The 20,596-nt window shown below is 55.5% G+C and overlaps 1 protein-coding gene across 2 annotated transcripts in view; it reads left to right on the forward strand.

Annotated features, from left to right (window-relative positions):
- Nucleotides 1-402: 402 nt before the first annotated feature.
- Nucleotides 403-20,596, forward strand: part of EZR (ezrin) — a 31,034-nt gene continuing 10,840 nt past the window's right edge. Inside the window, exons 1-4 of one of the 2 annotated variants that reach the window (XM_007516254.3) lie at nt 403-531; nt 2,323-2,406; nt 18,860-18,943; nt 19,776-19,871. In XM_007516254.3, the coding sequence (XP_007516316.2) occupies nt 2,395-2,406; nt 18,860-18,943; nt 19,776-19,871 (192 nt within the window). In that variant the 5' untranslated portion in view covers nt 403-531; nt 2,323-2,394. Of the gene's footprint in view, nt 532-2,246; nt 2,407-18,859; nt 18,944-19,775; nt 19,872-20,596 lie in introns of those variants that run through there. The other variant, XM_060205251.1, reaches the window with a different exon arrangement.

Here is a 20,596-nt window from a genome sequence, read left to right on the forward strand (position 1 = left end):
GTGCGCAGGGACCCAGCGGCCAGGCCACACCGCTGTAGCCTCTGTATGGGGGTGGGGGTCCCTAGGCACAGGAAAAAAAAAAGACTTGATTTTGTTTGGGGGGGGTCGGTGGGAGGGGTCGAGTGGCACCCCAACTGACCCCCCCAGGCCTTGGCACCCTCGGGTCTTGCCAGTTACAAGTTCCGAGTTCCCTCCCCATTCCACGCTGGCGCAGGCCCTGTTGTCCCTTCCCATCCCCCTCCCCAGTCGGACATAGCCCCCCCCCCCCCCCCCCGTGCAGCCAAAGTGGCCAAGTTCTTCCCGGAAGGCACGGGCTGCAGATGCGGGCACCCCCGGGGCCATGGCGGTCTGGGGGTGCCCGCATTGGCGGGGTCCGGCGGCGGGGGCGGGTGGCACGCAGTCAAATACCGGGGGGCGCAGCTCGGGGCGGGCGGGGAGGGGCGCGGCCCCGAGTCCGCCCCGCCGGGGACTCTCGGGAGCGCTGCGGGTGGCAGGTGACAGACGGCGGAGGCAGCCAGGTCTGCAGCTTCGGTGAGCTGGGGGTCAGGGGGAGCCGGAGGACTCAGTCCCAGCCCGGGTGTGTGTGGGGGGTCCGGTCCCAGCGCCTGGTGTCCCAGGCAGACGCAGGTGGAGGTGAGGTTGCAGGTGCGGCCACCGTCCTCGGGCCCCGTTGTCCCCAGGGGGGCAGGGTGAGGTCCCCCTATGGCCGGGCCAGCTCGGCCTGGGCCGCGTGGACACCCCCACCCCACTTCCCGAGCCCCGCAGGCGGACGGGAGGGCGGAGTTTTTCAAAACTGTTTCTCAAAGGGGTGACGGTTGCGGTTTCGGCCCGGGGCAAACCGTCGCCCTACAAAGTGAAACCGGAGCCTGCGGCTTCCCGGAAGCCCCGGTGCCCCCCTCCTCTTCCTCGCCTGAGCCCCTGCACCCGACTACGCCCCCACCCCTGGGCCCCCAGTCCGCCTCCCAGTCTGGGTCCACCGCACCTCCCCCAGTAAAGCCCCCCCCATCCGCACCTCCCCACCCCCATCTCGAGGTCTCTTCCTCCCGAGGTCCCCGAGACCACTCCAGGCTGAGATCCCCGTGTCCCCTCTGCCCACTACCCACTCCAGTCCAGATTCCCCACTTCCTGCCGGGGCCCTCGCACACCCCTTCCAGCCCTTCTCCCCTCCCAGGGGGTGGTCTCCCTTTTGCGCCCCTTAGCACCCCACCCAAGTTTTAGAGGCGCCCTCCAACTTCCTCCCCAGTGAGTCCCCAGCCCTGCCCCGCGAACCCCGCTCTTGAGACCTCAAGCCAAGGTCTCCCCGCCCCCAACAGACCCTCCTACCCCCCCCCTTGCAGAAGCCCCTCCTCCTCTCCCCACCAGAGGCCCTGCACCCCCTCGGACCCACCCACCCCCTCGCCTGCCTTGTCCTGTCCTGTCCCGGGGCCCCGCGCCTCCATTGGAGGACCCCTCCTCCCCCCAAAGGCTCCTCCCCGCTTCCCCACCCCGTCTCCTTCGTCCTCTCCGCTCGCAGGCCTCCAAGTCCCGTCCTGTGTGCCCCCCAGATCTCCAGCCGTTACCAATCCGGAGCCCAGGTTTCTCCCCTGCGCCCCTGCCCGGCCAACCCCCCTCAAGTCCCAGGTCCTACCAGCAGGGACCCCAGGGCCCGTCCCCTGCTGCTCTACCCAACCGGGGCCCCCCAAGTTACAGGCCCTCCCAGTCGGGACCCTAGGGCCTGCCCCCTGCGCCTCAGCCCCGGCGGGGGCCCCCCAGTCCCGGCCCCTTCACTCTCCTTACTGGGAACCCAGGACCTGTCCCCTGAGCCTCAGCCTCCGCCTACCCGAGGCCCCCCAAGTTCAGGTCGTCCCAGCCGGGACTCTAGGACCCGCCCCTGCGCCCCTGCCCCACCTGGGGCCCCCAAGTTGCAGGGCTCGTTCTCTGCGCCCCTGCCCCGCACGTTCCGGCCCCTCTCTCCCTCCTAACCGAGACCCCAGGGCCCGCCCCTGCACTTTTGCACTCTGGGGCCCCCCAAGCCCAGACCCCCGACTCCCTTCCCACTGGGGGTACCCCAGTCTCGGCCTAGTTCGCCTCGCCCCCTCCCCCAAGTTTCCAGCTTCGCCCGCCCAGATCCTACTCCAGCCCCGCCCCTGGCCGCCCGGACCCTCCCCCCCCGTCCCGCCCCGCCCGGGGCCCCCTGTCCCGCCCCGCCCCGCCCCGCCCTGTCCCCGCGGCTCGGGCTGGGCGGTGCCGGCAGCGGGCTCTTAAGCTGCGGCGCGCGGGGAGGCAGTCCTGTCGGTCGGGTCGCAGCTGCAGCGGCCGGTCTCACGCTGCCCCCACCCGCAGGTCCCCTAGGCGCCCCCCTCCGGACAGGACAGGACGACCCCCTGAGCGCCCCGCGCCCCGCACGGACTCAAGATGCCGAAGCCGGTGAGCACCCGTGTCTCTCTCGTTGTGTGGGGGCACCTGAACCAGGTGCAGGGCAGCCCCCCCCCGGAAACCGATCGCAGGGCGGGGGAAGGGTCGTGTCGCCCTTTGTTGGTGGTCGACTATTGGTGGCACGCCCCGGGAGACTTCTGTGGGACGCTTTTAAGTTGGGGACCCCCTCCGCTCCCCCTTAGCTGGGCTCCTTTGTAAAAAAAAAAGTTGAGCTTGCACCCCCACTTTGCGCCGCTGCGTGTGAATGCAAACTTGGTGGCCCCTGGGGAGTTGTCTGAGAAACTTTGCTAAATCTCAAGAGTCAGGTGACTTCCGACGGCACGTACGCGGGGCCCCTGGGGTCCCCGGGGGCTTCCGGAGTTGGGGCACTGTTTTTGAAGGGGGCGGCAGGGACCCCCCCCCCAGCAGTCAAGGGAGGTGGGGTTGAGAGAGACCCCAATCTGATGGCCCGGCGCGGGGGTGGGGGTGCAGGGCTGGGTTCCCGGGAAGGTGGAGACGGCTTACCTGCCTCCCACAGGTGAGCCTTGGAGGGGGAGTCAGAAGGGGGCGAGCTTCAGGGCCCCCCATTCCCCGCCACCCCTGGGTTTTGAACTTCGGGCTTCAAAATTAGATCGGCACGTAGTTCGAGTGGCAGTGGGGAGGGACACAGCGACCCTATTTCGTTTTTTCTCTCCGTCTCTCTCTCTCTCTCTCTCTCTTTTTTTCTTTGCAAACCAGTCAGGTCCCCTGGCGCCCGGAGGTCCCTGCCATTGGTGGCCCTAGTTACTGGGCTAATATGCTAATGAGCATCGGGGGCGGGGCCTCTTCTGGATGACGTCACTCCATGATTCATTCATGATTCAGATCTCTCTGCCCTGCCCTGAATCTTTTTTTTTTTTTTTTTTAAATAACCAGAGCCCTGCTCTGGCTTATGGTGGTGCAGGGGATTGAACCTGGGACCTTTGGTGCCTCAGGCATGAAAGCCTTTTTTTGCAGAACCATTATGCTGTCTCGCCCAGCCCCCCCCCCCCAATCCTTTTTTTCCCCGCGACTTTGCGGGGGAGCCGGCTCTCGGGACACTGTCCTGCCATCACCCCACACACACACCCACTCTGGGCCTCTGGCTGCCTGGGCAAGGCTGTGGGCCGAGGCCCGGCCGCCTGTGGTTTCCTCCCCAGGAAAAAAAGCAACAGTCGAGCTTTTAAGAGCTCTCTCAGGCTGGAGGGGGAAAACAAAAATCAGTGAGCTAGTCTCCAGTTGCGATCTTTGGTCCTGATGGCTGTGATGAACCGTCATTTGCTTGCTTAATCTGATTTTACTATTTAAGTTTTTTCTAATTTTTTTTTTTTTTTTTTTTTTTTTTGCCAGAGCACTACTTAGTTCTAGCTTTTCTGGTGGTGCTAGGCTAGAGCTGAGACCTGGGAACCTCAGGCATGGCAGCCTTTTTGTATAATTTTTATGCTGTCTCCGCAGACCTTGCGATGTGCAGTCTTATTCATTTCTTTGCAATTGTATCTATTTTATTTTTAGATTTATTTTTTCCCTTTTGTTGCCCTTGTTTTTTATTGTTGCTGTAGTTATTGTTATTGATGTCGTCGTTGTTGGATAGGACAGAGAAATGGAGGAGGGGAAGACAGAGAGGAGGAGAGAAAGACAGACACCTGCAGACCTGCTTCACCGCCTGTGAAGCGACTCCCCTACAGGTGGGGAGCCGGGGGATCGAACCAGGATCCTTCTGCCCGTCCTTGCTCTTTGCACTACGTGCGCTTAACCTGCTGCACTACCGCCCGACTCCTGCAATTGTATTTATTTTAAGAGGGGCAGAAAGAATCCTCAGCAGCAAAGCTTCATTCGGTGTGGTGAGATCTGATCTCAAACTTGGGTGGGGGGACTGATTGATTTATTAACACGCGGGAGTCAGGCCATTATTCTAGCCACGGCGCCACCTCCAGGTCATTTTATGAATTGAGTTTTTCCGTTCGTTTTTAATTGTGAAATACAAATACTGTGATTTACAGTTTGGCGCTTATAACTGTTAGAACACTTGGCCAGCTCTGGGACATTCTCTGAACCTCTTCATTCTCCGTGATTGAAACCCGAGCCCCCTCCCGCGCTCTGGCCCAGCCCCCAGCGGCCTCTCTTCTGTTCTGGAGAGGTTCCCCGAGTGATCGGACCCACACAATGTCCTTTTGTCCCTGGCTCCATAGTACTTAGGTCAGCGCTCTCGAGGTGCTCTTCTGTGGGGTGACCCTGCCTTGGAGTCTTCCATTTTTTTTTTTATATTTTACTTATTTATTCCCTTTTTTGCCCCCCTTTTTTTTATTGTTGTTGTTATTGATGTCATCCTTCTTGAATAGGACAGAGAGAAATGGAGAGAGGAGGGGGAAAGAGAGAGACACCCGCAGACCTGCTTCACCATCTGTGAAGCGACCCCCCTACAGGTGGGGAGCCTTAGGCCTGTCCTTGCGCTTTGTGTCACCTGTGCTTAACCCGACCCCCTCCCCCCTTTTTAAAGATGCTATTTTTGTCACTTTGTCTTGAAGGAGAAACTTAGAGGGAAAATTTTTTTTTTCCTGGCGATAGTTGAACTGTTTTGAGGGAGTCTCAGTTATCAGGGTAACATTTTTAAGCCCACCCCCCCATTTTATAGGTCTCCCTAAAAGGACACTTGCTTTTTTTTGGGGGGGGTTTGAGTGGGTGTGGGGCAGCTCATCAGAGGGTCCGAGTAGTTTGGGGACTGTTCTAACTGGGAACTCTTGGATTGGGTTCAGCGAGCCACCGTGTTTGGGGTTGGAGGGTAGGTTTGTCTTAGGTCTCGGTACCAGGGGGTGACTTTCTCAGGAAACAAGTGAAAGACTCCTACTCGGAGCACTAAACACTTCGTCGTCCTGGGGGGGGTGAACCCCAGCCCAGAGGCTTGCTGATGCTGACACAGGAGGGAGAGTACAAGAGGGTGACCCCAGAGGACCAGAGGCTTGGCTCGCTGGAGATGGGGGCCTGGGCGGGTCCACCAAGAAGTGAAGGCCACTTGGCAGCTGGTCGTGCCCGGGAAACTGCCCAGAGGCCGCCTCTGCCAAAGCCTTGAAGATCTGAGATTTCTGAGATCACCTCTCCTCTGGGAAGCCTTAGCCTCTTGCCTTAAATATTTCAGCAGGGAGAAATTTTACCGGGAACCTGCAGATGGGGAATTCTGGGGCCTCCCCATGGGGAGGTGAGAAGAGTCCTGTCTCCGGGTCACTTGGAGATACTACAGTGTTCTTTTACCAGTGATGGCAGTAGGTGGGGGGTGGTAGGCAGGAAGAACCCCCCACCCCCACCCCACCACCACCACCAGGCTGGGACTGAGCTGAGCATTGTGAAGAAGGCAGGGTGTTAACCTCAGGAAAGAGAAACACTGCTAGGGGCAGTGCAAAGGCCCTGGGTTGGGTTCAGGGTGGCGGCACGTACACCACAGAGGCTGAGTTTGTGGGTGTGGAACTAGCACCCCCTGACCTCAACCTTGCAAGGATCAGTTGAGTGGAGGGGAGGGGGTTTCCTTGTGTGGAGCTGGGAGCCCAGTGGGATCCCCCAGCCTCCTTCAGAGGCTGGGAATGGTGCAGAGAGACACCCGGGCGTGAGCCCATGGGTAGAGGGAGGGGGTGGTGGCAGGGCTGGTCTCGGGTTGCAGAAATGCAAAGCCAGCCAAGAATTGCAACCATGTCTTCTAGATGGCAGCTCCTTGAAGGGTTTGCCTTTGTTTGGAAAAGAGGAAAGAAGAAACTGGACTTTTTTTTTTTTTCCTTTCTCTGCAAGAAGAGACCTCATTTCTCTTTTCCTAACTGTCCCAAGTCCCAAGTAGTATCTGATTGCTGACAGAATTCTGACCAATTGGGTTGACACTTGATGGGAAAAAAGATGATGGCACTATTTTTTACTTATTTTACTTATCCACAGTTCTTTCATTTTTCATGCCTGTCTTGACTTGGATTTAAGGCTGTGTCTCGCGGGCTGTTGGGAGATTCTTGGGATGAGTCAGTGGTCGCGCTGTCAGTACAGACAGTCTGGCCCCGACCAGAAGCACTGGAGCTCAGTCAGCTTTCAGAGCCAGGGAGAAAGCCGGGAGCCCTCTCTCATACCTCACTTCACTTCCAGTGCGTTTGGAATTCCCCAGCTGCTCCAGTCAGCCTTCTGAGAGCCTGCCGGGTGTCTGCTAATTAAGCATGGCATACCTCTTCACACTGGCCTCATTCTCCATCTCATAGGCCTCTGTCTGGTGATGTTTAAAGGGGGGGAAGTCCAGGCACTGGGAGAGGTTTTTCTGTAAGAAAGACAACCATTGTGCTCCAGTGACCAGGCTGGGGGGGGCGACTTTTGACTAAGATAAAATGCTGAACTAGACAGTGAGTAGACACAAGTTCTCCGGATTAAGATGCGAAGAGCCCTTCCACAGGCAGCTTCGTTGTTAGCTTCCTAGGAACCCACGCTTTGGCAGAAATCCCCCCTCGCTTCTGCAAACCTCCGTCACCCCGACGTCTGACATGGGAGTTGAGCAAGTGTGGAGGGAAGCCCCAGCGAGCCCCAGTGTGCCTTCAGTGCTGAGTGTTTGATCTGTTCCTCCCAAGCTTCCAAACCCCCCGGGTGGGCAGAGCGTGATGTCAGCCAGACATAGGGTGTCAGTCACTCTGGCGTGGCAGCCGCGCTGAGTCCGAGGCCCGGCCACTTTTCTCCGGGAATCCTGAGGCTTGGTGACCCTGTCTGCCATGCCACTGCCAGTCTGCAGGGGGGTGGGGGCATTGTCTGTACCAGCACTGCTTCTGGGGGTTTACTCGTAAAAGGTGTCAGAAGCGTGTCCACAGATATTCCTAGTTCCCCTTCCTTTTTCTCTTTCTTGCCTCCTGAGTTATTGCTTAGGGCTCAGTGCCAGCACTATGAATCCACTGCTCCTGGTGGCCACTTTTTTTTTCCATTTTGTTGCATAGGACAGAGAGAAATTGAGAGAGGAGGGGGAGACAGAGAGGGAGAGAGATAGACACCTGCAGCCCTGCTTCATCTATTGTGAAGCCTGTGTGTGTGTGTCCCGGGTGGGGAGCCAGGGGCTTGAACCCAGACCCCTGTACTTGGTGCTATGTGCACTTAACAGGGTGTGCCACTGTCCGCCTCCCTGGTACTTGTACAATGAGCCAGGAGGCTCACCTGGTGCAGTTAGGTGGGGTTCAGCCAGTGATCTATGCGGACAGGCAGAGTATTCCTTTCCTGACACCCTCCCTTCCCTCTGCGGCGTTCAGATCTCTGTGTACGCGACACACCACTGTAGTATTTGGGTGAGACTCTTGAAGTGGGATCTGTGTGGGGAGAACAGTCGAGGTTTGTTTGGGGGGCCGCTGTGACAGGACTGTAATGTTCAAAACAACCGTCAGAAGTGTCTTGTGTGGCCGTGGCGAGAAGCTGAGTCGTGGCTAAAGTTTAACTATCAAGGAATTGTTTTCTGACCCACGTTGGTAGGGTAATGGATGTGTAGAGAAGGGAGCGGCCTTGAGGACAGTTCGTTGAAGGTTAGGTGAAAGTCATATTTAATGGGGCGGGAGAGACAGCTCAGTAGTTCCGCAAAGAGGGTCTCACGCCTGAGGCTTTTTTTCAAGTTCCAGGTTCAAGTCCCAGGCATCAGCATCAACCAGAGCTTGAGCAGTGCACTCTGGTAAAATAAAAGAATGAAAAGATAATAAATCTTGCTTTAAAATATTAAAGGGTAGGGGCCAGGTGGTGACACACTTGGTTGAATGCTCATGTTAGAGTTCGCAAGGCCCCAGGTTCGAGCCCCCATCCCCCACCTGCAGGGCAGAAGCTTTGTGAGTGGGTGAAGCAGGGCTATGAGTGTCTCTCTGTCTCTCCCTATCTCCCCCTTCCTCTCAGTTTCTGGCTGTCTCTATCCAATAAATAAATAAAGATAATAACAATTTTAAAAAGTATATTCAAGGGTAGAAAAGAAAGATACCAAAGGGAGAGGGGGCAGGAAGTCCCTGCCCCGGGGAACCAGTCTCCATGCACCTGTGGAGAAGGACACTGTGCTGTTCTAATGGGACGAGTGGGCGATTTAGTCCTGAGAACCATCTCGTCCAGTGATCACGGTTCAGTCCTCATCTCTGGTGCCCTGGGAAGAGACAGAACTGTGTGTTCCCAGCAGTGCCTGCTCCTCCCTCTCTCTCTCTCTCTCTCTCTCTCTCTTCCCATGATATTATTTGGGTGGAGGAGGGGTGCTGTGACCCGAGTACTGGAAACAGGTCATGGTCTCAGCGGCCGTTTTCCTCGGAGTCAGAAAGTGCAGGTGGGCAGAGTCCTGTGGGAGACAGACGCACGGCCACCGAGCCGGGAGGAGGAGTGGGTGTGCTCCAAGCCGGTGTGCTACAGTCTGGCACATTCTGGGCGGGCGTGGAGCCCAGCCCACAGTTAGTCCTTTTGGCTTCCTGTCTGCGGGGAACCTCCATTTCCAGCAAGCTGCTGGTGCCGGAGCGCAGGTGTGGGGCACGGCTAGAAAAGCAGAAATCACATGTCAGAGTTCAGAACTCCAGCGGCTCAGGAGATAAGGAGAAAGCGACCTTGGTCATTTCATTGGGGGGTGGGGAGGGTAAGGAGAAGGGAGATACAAGCACTAAGCTTCTCTTTGATTAATTGATTTTTATTTGTGTGTGTGTATATATATTTTTAATTATTTAATTAATTTATTTATTCCTTTTGTTGCCCTTGTTTTATTGTTGTAGTTATTACTGATGTCATTGTTGTTGGATAGGATAGAGAGAAATGGAGAGAGGAGGGGAAGGCAGAGGGGGAGAGAAAGACAGACACCTGCAGACCTGCTTCACCACCTGGGAAGCGACTCCGCTGCAGGTGGGGAGCCGGGGGCTCGAACCGGGATCCTTCCACTGGACCTTGTGCTTAGCGCCATCTGCACTTAACCCGCTGCGCTACCGCCCGACTCCCATATATATATTTTTTAACCTGAGCCCTGCTCAACTCTGGCTGATGGTGGTGCTGGGGATGGAACCTGGGTCCTCAGAGAGCCTCAGGCAGGAGAGTCTTTTTGCAGAACCATGATGCTGTTTTCAGAAAGATCCAGGGTCAGTTTGCATGCACAGTGGATGTCACTCCAGTACAGGAGAGTCAGAGAAAGGGGCTTAAAAAGCAAACAGTCAGGGGGAACCAGAAAAGCCATTTATCCCCTGCCGCTAGCTAGTAAGAAAAGAACTGCGCTGGGTTGGGAGCGGCAGCACAGGGGGTTGTGCAACAGACTCCTGTGCCTGATGGCTCAGGTTCAATTCCCAGCATCTCCGTCAACAAGAGTTGATCAGGGTTCTGGTTTAAAAGAGGGGCAGGGGATGAAATTTGCAGACTGGGAAGTGGCACAGTGAATGAGAAATGTTGTATTCTCACAGCTGGGATCCTGAGTTCGATCCCCAGCTGTGCATGTGCCAGACTGATTCTCTAGTATGTTCTCCCTCTCAGAGATCGTTTTTACAAAAGACAGAGAAGTGGGGGGTCAGGCGGTGGTGCACCTGGCTAAGGGCACACACTGACTACAGTGCGCAAGGACCTAGGTTCAAGCCTCCAGTCCCCACCCGCAGGGGGAAAGTTTCGCATGTGGTGAAGCAGGGCTGCAGGTGTCTCTCTGTCTCTCTCCCTGTCTCCCCCTTCCCTCTCAATTTCTCTCTGTCTCTATCCAATAATAAATAAGTAAAGTAAAATTTAAGAGAGAAGCTGCTCACTGCCACAGCTCTGGCTGCTTTGTTTGGCCGAGATGTGGAAAGAGGCCTCCCCACCTCAGCTGCCTCCTCCAGAAAGAACAACTGGGCCTTGAACACTCAAGCGGAACCAGCACAGACAGGCAGAGATCACCCCCCCCCCCCCCATCACCACCACCCCAGCTATGGGCCATTCCTCTCTGTGTCCCAAGTTGCCTTGGGCTTGCAGGAAGCTGTCAGGGGTCCAGAAATGGCCCTCTCAGAGGCCAGAGCAGCCACTCAGAAAGAAGAACTTGCGGTTCTGGGGTGTCGCTTTCCTGCTGCTGCGACAAGCAGGTACCCAGGTTACGGAGGCAAAGCCACAGTCATGCACAGTGACCTGGGGAAATAATAATGGCTCCCCTCCTGGCCACCGTTCTCACTGCCTGACTTAAGGTGTTTTATAGCACCCAAAAGGAGACTGAAAATAGGACAGAATGAACACCGCCTTGCGGGGGGAGGGAGGCAGGGTGGCGCAGCAGATAAAGCGCCCGACTCTCCAGCTTGAGGTCCTGAGTTCAGTCCCCAGCATGGCCCGTGCCAGAGTGATGCTCTGGCTCCCTCCCTCCTCCTCTCTCGTAAATAAATGACCCTTTAAGAATAAGTAGCCTACTCGGGCCAGCTGGTGCTGCACCTGGTGGAGCGCAGGCACTGTGCTTAAGGATCTGGGTTCAAGCCCCCGCCCCCATGTTGCAGGAGGAAAGCTTTAGAAGTGGTGAAGCAGGCCTGCAGGTACCTCTCTACCTCCCTCCCCTGGCCCCTCTCAACTTCTCTCTGTCTCTGTCCAAGATAAATAAAATTCAAGAGATCATAACAGAATTGGAGAGACCTGAACCCATTATGCCAGGAGCCCACGCTCGGCCCACCGGTGCCCTCTGTGTGGTGAACTGAGAGCTTCAGTCCACTGCTCCTTTTCAGCCCAACCAGGTGGCCCTGGCATTCCTTAGTGGGGGACACTGGATTCTCTCTAGATGAGTCAGTGCCACCTCCCCAGTGACCTGAGGCTGTCAGGCACCTGCTGTCCCCATTCCAGGCGCCTGTTCTCATCTCCGAAGAAGCAAGGTGCTCGGACCAAACCAAAAGAGAAAACTTACAGCACCCTTAAAATGAGGGTAAAGCATTCTGATCGGGCTCTCCATCTGGAGTTATGGAAATTAGCACCAGGTCGACACTCGTTCAGTGAATGACTCTGCTTATTTGTTGATTTTATTATTATCATCTTTATTTATTTATTGGATATAGGCAGCCAGAAATCAAGAGGGATGGGGGTGATAGACAGGAGAGAGACACCTACAGCACTGCTTCACCACCACTCACAAAACTTTCCCCCTGCGGCTGGGAACCAGGGGTTCAAACCTGGGGCCTTGCCCGTTGTGACACGCGTGCTCAATCAGGTGTGCCAACACCTGGCCCCGATTTATTTTATTTTATTTGTACGCCTTGCTCAACCAGAGTCGGGGATGGCTGGGCTCATAGATTTCAGCAGGTTAATCTAGTTTCTGGGTGGACTCGTTAGATTCACCCTCCCTCCCGTAGCCCCACCTGTTAGGCCGCCAGCGATCCTGGGTGCCTGCTCTGTCGGAAATGACCACCAGACCAGGCTCTGCGATGACTCCAGGTGACCAGAAGGCTGCCTGTCCCCGGTGACTTGGTTGTGCCCAGGTGTGGTCTCCCCCCCGCCCGCCCGCCCAGCCCGTGACTCCTGGGGAGTCCGGGCAGCTCAGCGACCAGCCCTTTGGCCTGTGCAGGGCGGCAGGAGAGTGGTGACACAGGTGCCAGCCACGGCCGGACTCTGCCAGGCCTGCTGTTCCAAAACTTAGTCAAAACGCTGGTCTGCCATTTGCTTTCCATGGATGCCGTGCGTGGGAGTGGCTCTCAGCTGCCTGACCATTTCTCCAGGAATACTTTTTTTTTTCCTGGAAAACCCGGGGAGCAGGATGCCCACTTTTCTTTGGTGCTGGGGAAACTTTTCTACGTCGCGCCATCCTGCCAACTTCTTCACCTCTCTCTGCTTCTTGTTGAATCTTGAAAGAATGTGGTATGCCAGGTCCAGGTGGTGGCGCCCCTGGTTGAGAGCACGTTACAGTGCCCAAGGACTGGGGTTCAAGCCCTCCCACCCCACCTGCAGGGCGAAACATTGCTAGTGGCAAAGCAAATGCTACAGGTGTCTCTCTCCATCTCTATTTCTCCCTACCCTCTCGATTTCTGGCTGTCTCTATCCAATAAATAAAGTTTTTTTTTTTAATTACAAAAGGAAGAATGATATTATAAAAATAATTTGGTATTAAGATGCACAAGAGACAAAGGGGCTTGGAAGGCAGGAATAGCCACGTTTTCCCCTGATTTAATGGCATTACAAAGGCCACTCTCCATTGTTTTGCAGACCAGTCTTGGGGCTGGCTACTTTACTCAGAAAATGTATTTATATAGCTACGTCCCACTTTCTCCAGTGCCTTAAAAAGTCCTGTGGAAATTGTGAGGGCTTAGATGTGTTTCCGGGCTAGTTTTGGAGCCCAGCTTGGCCAGAGGGAGGCATCGCCAGAGCAGTGTCATTGAACCCACCAATGAAAGACCCAAATTCGGGCAGAGGGTAGATAGCATAATGGTTCTGCAACGAGAGACTCCAAAGTGCCAGGTTCAAACCCCCGCATCACCATAAGCCAGAGCTGAGCGGTGCTCTGGTAAAAAAAGAGAAAAAGAAAGGAAGACCCAAATTCCAGAACATTCTCACTTGACTGCTCTACTCACTTGGGTCAGAGTGTTTAGAGCCATGTCTTCCTGTAACCACGTACCAGTTTTATTCCGGCCTCTCTCTAGCTTAAAAAAAAAAAAAGCCTTGGAACAAACATCGTGCTTTCTGGGCTCCCTCCAAGGTTATCTCTGGGGCTCAATGCCAACTCCACAAACCCACTGCTCCCGTGGCCATCTTTTCCCATTTTGTTGGATAGGACAGAGAGAAACTGAGAGAGGAAGGGGAGATAGAGAGGGAGAAAGAGAGACACCTGCAGACCTGCATCACCGCTCATGAAGCGTCCTCCCCCCCCCCCCATTTGCTTATTAGAAAGTGGAATGAGGTCGCACACGGGTGGCAATTGGGTTTTCAGCCGGGGTGCCCACTTTTCCCTAAGCCGTGTGTATGTGTGTGTGTGTGTGTGTGTGTGTGTGTGTGTGTGTGTGTGTGTGTGTTATGTACAAGCATTGTGACAGGGGACCATTGCATACAGACATAACCCAGACAATTTATCTTTCAGTTAGGAACAGAACTCTTTATAATCATAGCCACCGTAGGACACACCCTGGAAGAGGCTGGTGATGTGTGGTCAGAAACCTCTGGCACCCACAAGTTCAGTCCCTGGCCTTGGGGTGGGGTGGGGTGGAGTGAGAGGAGTGTTTTTCTGTGACTGGATTCCTGTGTGGGCTCTTCACACTCAGCCCAGAGAGTGGAGGCTGATGGTTTACAGAGGGAGATGACTCAATAGCTTGCAGCCCTGAGAGGAGCCCTTCCTCTCCCTCTCTCCCTCCCCTCTCCCACCCCATACCCCCGACCCTTCTGGGGCTGACCTGCTGCTTTGCTGGCTCAAGACAAGGAGAAGGAGACCCAGTTTTGTGACAGGGTCTCCCCAGTCCGAGAGGGTGACAATTCCCTGTCAGTTTCCCATCCCGGGTTATAAATAGCCACAACCTGGACATTTTGCACGCTCAGCAGGAAGCCTCCTCTCCCGGACCTGGGTGGCCCCACCTGTGGGCTGGGCGGGGTCCTGCCTCCACTTACGGGCGCCCATCCCAACGCCCATCCCAAACGGGCTGAGTCAGTCTCTGGGCCCAGGGCCCAGGAACTCTCCGTAGGCTCCTCAAGTCTGAGAGCCACCCAGCCCCTGCCAGGATCCCTGAGGATCTTTTTGTGAATCTGGTAGACAAATCTCCTAAACCCCGCCTGGGACTGCCCTGCTTCCTGGTACAGCTGTGACCAGGGCTCCATGCAGAGTGTGTTCGAACCCCAGATGGTCCACACTGTGAATACACTTGGCTGTAGTGTGCTGGCGTGTTGGACTTGAACTTGGACCCACCCACTCACTCAGTCTTACTTACAGTGTCCGGAGAGGGCAAGATGGGGAAGGACACCTCACTTTATAAGCTGTTCCCAGAGAGAATGTTTAAGTATGAGGGAGTGTAGTTTGAGTCCCCAGATAGGCCGTAAAAGTTTCACTGATTCTCTTGAATTTTCTCTCCTATCTCTTTCTTAATCTCCAGGATTATCACTGGGGTTCAGTGCCGGCACTACAAATCCACTGCTCCTGGTGGCCATTTTTGTGTTTTAAAAAAATTTTTTTTTTACTATCTTTATTTATTTATTGAATAGACAGCCAGAAATCAAGAGGGATGGGGGGGATAGAGAGGCAGAGTGACAGAGAGAGACCTGCAGCACTGCTTCACCACTCGTGAAGCTTTCCACCTATAGGTGGGCACTGGGGACTCGAACCTGGGTCCTCATGCACTGTAACATGTGCGCTCAACCATGTGCACCACCACCCGGCCCCCATTTTTTCTTTTTTTATTGGATAGGACAGAGAAATTAAGAGAGGAGGGCTTCACCATGTATGAGACTTGTGCCCAGCAAGTGGGGGACCAGGGGCTCGAACCAGGATCCCTGCACGGGTCCTTGCACTTAAACGGTTAACACCACCAGCCGCCCCCTTTGAAGTCTCCATAGAATAGCCAATAGCCATGCCAGCCGGTGACCGATGGGTCACTGGTCAGGTGCCAGCGGCAGGAGGTGACAGGGCCAACCCTGAGAGCGCGGAAGCCGGTCCCTGAAGCCTCGTGACATGAGCCTTCGTTCACAGGAAATGTCCAGAAAAGGGAAATCTCTGGAAGACCTGAAAATAGATCCTCGGGGCAGGAATAAAGGAAAAACGAATGACTCAGGGTCTGGGGTATCTGGGGGGGGGGTGATGTCATGTTCTAAAAGTAGGCAGGGCTGCTGGTGGCAGAACTGAGAATCTCCTTTAAAAAAAAACAAAAAAACACGGGACCACACCCATTTGAGGGGCCTGGGTCTCCTGTTGGGTAGCTGAAATTTCAGCAAAGCTGTTATTAAAGAAAGTGAAGCTTCCGGCACAGCAACCCCTCCCCCCATTATTCAATTAGGGGAACTGAAACGGCAGCTGAAAAGGCTTTTTGCAGTTGTGTCCTGGGTTGGCTGTGCCTGGTTTTTCCAGGCCTTTCAGCCATACCCGCCCACCAGTCCTGTCACCCGTCCCCGTCCGCATCCCCGTCCCCTCGCCAGTAGGAGGAAAGTTGACAGGCTCAGCTTCCTCCTCTTATCAGATTTTTTTTTTTCTGAGGCTTTGAAAAGTCTAATCCAAATATTTGAGAGCTGCTAGATGTGGCTTGGGTGGCACCTCCAGGAGGGAGCCGGAATGTTGGAAAACAGGGCTGACATTTGCAACGATTAAGAAAGGTCAGACCACCGTGTAATTAAGGTGAGGCCTTGAAATTTAGGCTGGTTCGATAATGTGGGGGATTAAGACGTTATCAGCAGCTGGGAGCTGGGAGTCCGAGGCTGCAATCCAAACATTCCACACGTCAATCGCGCCCCCTCCCTGGATTCAGTAGGTATTTATACACCACCACCACTGCCCCCATCTCCCCGGTTGTCCCCCATGTGAAAAATGAGAAACCCAGCCTGACTTTTAAGAAGAGACTGCCTGTTGGTAAAAGTCTGGAGGAAGTTTTTCCCCTCTCCTTCCTGTTTTGGCCTTTAAAATATGAAACTCCCAGTTTCCCAAAGAATAGCTCCCTTTTGAATGAGATTCTGTAAAAAGCTGTGATTGGGGAGGTAACCTTACACCCTGTCAGGTCTTTTCAGGAGGGAGTGAACAGGCCCCAAAGGCCAGCTAACTAGTATAACTGGATTCACTTACCCAAAGGGGGAGGAGATGAGTGAGGGAAGAGCCGGGAGGGAGGACGAGATGAGGACAACAAGTAAAGTGTCTTCTTATATTTCTCACTCAGTTCAGTATCCTGTTTGTTTGGTTTGGTTTCTTGTCCCTTGCACACTGGAAAAGCCTCCTCCCTCGGGCTATTCCCTGAAGAAAACCCAACAAAAGACACTCAGCCCTTTCTCTGGAGGAAGCAGGAAAGGGCTCCGAGCTCCACCCCAGTCCCCAAGGCCACTCTGTCAAAGATGGCTGCTGACCGGCTCCTCCTCTTATAGTGACTCAGCCACTGGGGGAAAGTGCCACTCAGAGACTAGCATCTTCCGAGCTGCAAGGTCCCGTAGAAAGAATAACTCTCAGTGGCGTATCTTTCTGTCTCTCTTTCTCTCTCCCTGTCTATCTGTCCCTTCCCTCTTGATTTCTCTTTGTCTAGTAAATAAGTGAATTTGTTAATAATGGGGGGCCCGTGAGTGGCATAATGGTTATGCAAAGATTCTCATGCCTGAGACTCCAAAGTCCCAGGTTCACTCCCCCACACCATCATAAACCAGTGCTCTAGTTTAAAAAAAAAGAAAAAGAAAGAAAAGCTTTGGAGCCAGGTAGTGGCACACCTGTTTGAACACACATGTTACAATGTGCCAGGACCCAGGTTTGAGGCCCTGGTTCCCAGCTGCAGGGGGAAAGCTTTGCGAGTGGTAAAGCAGGTCTGCAGGTGTGTCCATGTCTCTCTCTCCCTTCCCTCTGAATTTCTGGATGTAATAATAATTCTCTAGCTTATTGAGCTGGCTGGGACAGCGCCAGGCTTCGGAGCCAGCCAGCCAAGAATGTCCTTCTCCACCCTGTGTTGTGGGACAGCTTAGCAGCTTGGGGGTCTTGGCTCCATTTATCTGGGATTGTAACAAGTGAACCCTGCCTGGGTTCATGCGTTGGGGCGGGGGGGGGGGGGGGGGGGCAGAAACCAAGATTGGGGTGTGACGTCACAGTCTCCTTCCTACTGCTCTGCTTCCTGAGTGTCCAGCTGTGGGGGGCACATGCACTGTTCAGTGAGCATCTAGGTCCATCCCCCCCTCCACCCCTATGGTTCTCCCGCCCCCAACATGTGGTCAGCCTGCGTGAGTAACTGAGGACACAGAAGCAAAGTTAAAACTTTAATCACCACCCACAGACAGAGCAGAATGTTAAGAAGGGATTGGATTAAACACGTGGTGGGCTGGGAGGGGGACAGGACCACCCAAGGCGGCTCTGTGCAGAGACACCACTGCTCCGAGAATTGGGCGTCTGCAAACTGGCCTTAGTTGCTAAGCCAAAGTCCCCAGGTCGGAGTCAGGTCGCTGGACGGGGAGCTGGGGCAAGCCCTGACTGCCTCCTGTTGTATCTCTGGTCTCCTCAGTACCAGAAACTCCCTCCCTTCTAGATTGCTATATCCTCATTCTCCTCCTCCTCCTTCTCTGTTTTATATTTTATTTAATTTTTAAAGGACAGAGACATTGAGAGAGAGGGGAGGACAGAGACAGCTGCAGCCCTGCTTCACCACTCGTGAAGCTTCCCGCCTGCAGGTGGGGATCAGGGACTTGAACCTGGGTCCTTGTGCGTTGTAATATGAGTGCTTAACCAGGTGCGCCACCACCTACCCGGCCCCTCTGTTTCTTCTCCCTTCTTCCTCCTCTTCTTTGTTCCTTCTTATTTTCCCTCCGTCTTTCCTCCTTCATGTTGTTCTCCCTTCTCCTGCTTCTTTCCCTCCTCCTTCTCCCCTTCCCCGCTTCCTCCTCCTACAAGAGGCCAGAGCATGGCTCAAGCGTTGTAAGTACTGGGGATCGAACCCAAAGCCTCACAGGTGCACGTCCCATGAGCTGCCTCCCCCCCCCCCCCCCCCCCCCCCCCGCACGCACCTGCAGTCCTGCCCGCCTGGATGTTGCCATGGTGAGGGCTCAGGGGGAGGTCCTTGGGGAAGCCCACACCTGGGCACCGTGGCTTCTTGGGGCTCAGGCTGGGTCCCCGTGGTGGATATGATCGCGGGGTGGGGGGGTCCTTGTCCACAGGACCCATGTTGCACACCCAGCCTCGCGGCAGCATTCACAGGGGGTGGGGCTCAGAGCCCGGAGGGCCCCTCCTCCCCGTGAGTCCCTGTCCTGGGCGTGTGTCCTCATCCCCTCTCCTCCACTTTAGCTGGGAGAGGGGGTCTGAGGTATCCCTGACACCCTGCTCCTTTGGCTTTGGGAAACAGATCAGTGGGTGGCGAATTGGTCAGGAGAGAAAAAGTGTGTCCTCTCTCTCTCTCTCTCATAAAACAATGATAAAGAGGAAGGTGCGGGAATGGCTACTGAAGTGAGCCCAGAGGGTTCCGCAGAGCTGAGCTTGAGGGCAGGCCTGGACCCTTGCTGCGTCCGCCAATGCCCCCCCCCCCTTCTTTTAAAAATAAAAGTTGAGCTGGAAGGGGGAGACAGACCTGCAGCGCTGCTTCACCTGTCGTGAAGCTCCCCTCCTCCAGGTGGGGACTGGGGTCAAACCCAGATCCTTGTGCAGAGTGACGTGTGCACTCAACTGGGTGCACCACCGCCAGGCCCTTCCGTGTGTCTGTCAGAAAAAGTCATCCCACTGCGGAGGGGGCTTCCTTCTGGATCCTGAGTCTGTCTGTCTGTCTGTCTGTTTTGTCTGTCTGTGTGCTGTGCAGCACCCTTGTCCCATGGCTGTGGGGCGTGTGTGGGGAGGGAGTGACAGCTGAGACAACAAGGGCAGGTGCCCACACTAACGTGTCCCTGTCCCCGCGCCTTGCAGATCAACGTGCGAGTCACCACCATGGACGCGGAGCTGGAGTTTGCCATCCAGCCCAACACCACCGGGAAGCAGCTCTTCGACCAGGTGCGGCTCAGACCTGAGGGCCCTGGTGTGCGTGCGGCGTGTGCGTGGCTTTTCCTTAGTGACAGCCGGGCGCGGTCTCCTGTGCTCACTGTCCCAGCGAAGGGCTGAACACCGCTCAGCTCGCTCACGCGCTTTTATCCGGACTTGTTCTCTGAGCAAGCAGAGAACAGGTTCAGCCTGGCGGGTGGGTGGGGTCTGAGCCGCTCAGGGTCTCCCTACAGAGTCATCATCTTTGGGGGGGGACCCCCAGATCATCCCTGAGTGTGGGTAGGAAGCAAGTGTGACGCCAGGGCGTACCCATCCCTCCTGCCCACGTCCCACCACCCTTATTATATATTTTAGACTTCTTTCCTTTTTGTGTTTATTTATTGGAGACAGCCAGAAATTTAGAGGGAGCGAGCCCTTCCCCCCCCCCCCCAGATGCAGATGCAGATATACAGATCGAGGGCAGTCACACACACCTGCCACCCACACATGTTCCAGCCTGCCCTGGGTGTGCCCACCAGCCCTGAGCACAGCCTGTGCCAGCATGGAGGGGCCCGGGGGTGGGCCCTGACTTGGCGCCTGGACTCACTCATTTTGGGGCCAGGCAGTGGTACACCAGTTACCATGCTCGAGGACCCTGGGTTCAAGCCCTCAGCCTCCACCTTCGGGGGGCGGGGAGGGGAGGCTTCACAAGCGATGGAACAGGTCTGCAGGTGTCTCTGTCTCCCATCCTCTCTCGATTTCTCTCTGTCTTGAGAGGAAAGGAAGGAGTCATTTCACAGCTCTGCAGGGAGGGGCTCCAGGGACCAGGGGATGCTGCTCACCTGTGTGTGTCATGCCCCCTCAGGTGGTGAGGACCATCGGGCTGCGAGAGGTGTGGTACTTTGGCCTGCAGTACGTGGACAACAAGGGCTTCCCTACCTGGCTGAAGCTGGATAAGAAGGTGAGGGAGGTGGGGCCAGCCCAGGACTCTGTCCCTCTGTCCCTGGGGTTTCTGTTGCTGGTCATGGGGTGGGGGGCAAGTGGGACAGTGACCCGCTTAGAGCACCTGGGCGGCTCTCAGCCTCTGCTCTGGCTCCACCTCATTCTCCCGCTCTGGGGAGATCAGGAGTCTTGTTCTGTCCGCCATGAATCATCCTGTTTCTGTGAGGACCCGGCGAGCTCTGTCTGAGCCTGCGCTGAATGATTCTCAGCTAAACACCCATGGGCAACTGTGAAAAGATAAAATAAAAAGAATTGGGGGCCGGGCAGTGGCGCACCGGGTTAAGCACACTTAGTGCAAAGCTCAAGGACCTGCACAAGGGTCCTGGTTCGAGCCCCTAGCTCCCCACCTGCAGGGGGGGTCACTTTGCAAGCAGTGAAGCAGGTCTGCAGGTGTGTTATCTTTCTCTCCCTCTCAGTCTCACCCTCCTCTCTCAGTTTCTCTCTGTCCTACCCAATAAAATGGAAAAAATGGCCTCCAGGAGCAGTGGATTCATAGTGCTGACACTGAGCCCGATTGATAACCCTGGAGGCTAAAATAAAATAAAATGGGCTGGGGATAAAACCCCAGGTTCAATCCCCTGAGCCACCAGAAGCCAGGTCAGGAGAGGGTGGATTTGGGAGTCAGTCTGCAGTCAGTCCCGGCCGGGACCCCCACCTGGACTGGATCCAGACCCCAGGTCACGC

Source organism: Erinaceus europaeus, chromosome 13 (genome assembly GCF_950295315.1).
Source record: "Erinaceus europaeus chromosome 13, mEriEur2.1, whole genome shotgun sequence".
NCBI classification, from domain to species: domain Eukaryota; kingdom Metazoa; phylum Chordata; class Mammalia; order Eulipotyphla; family Erinaceidae; genus Erinaceus; species Erinaceus europaeus.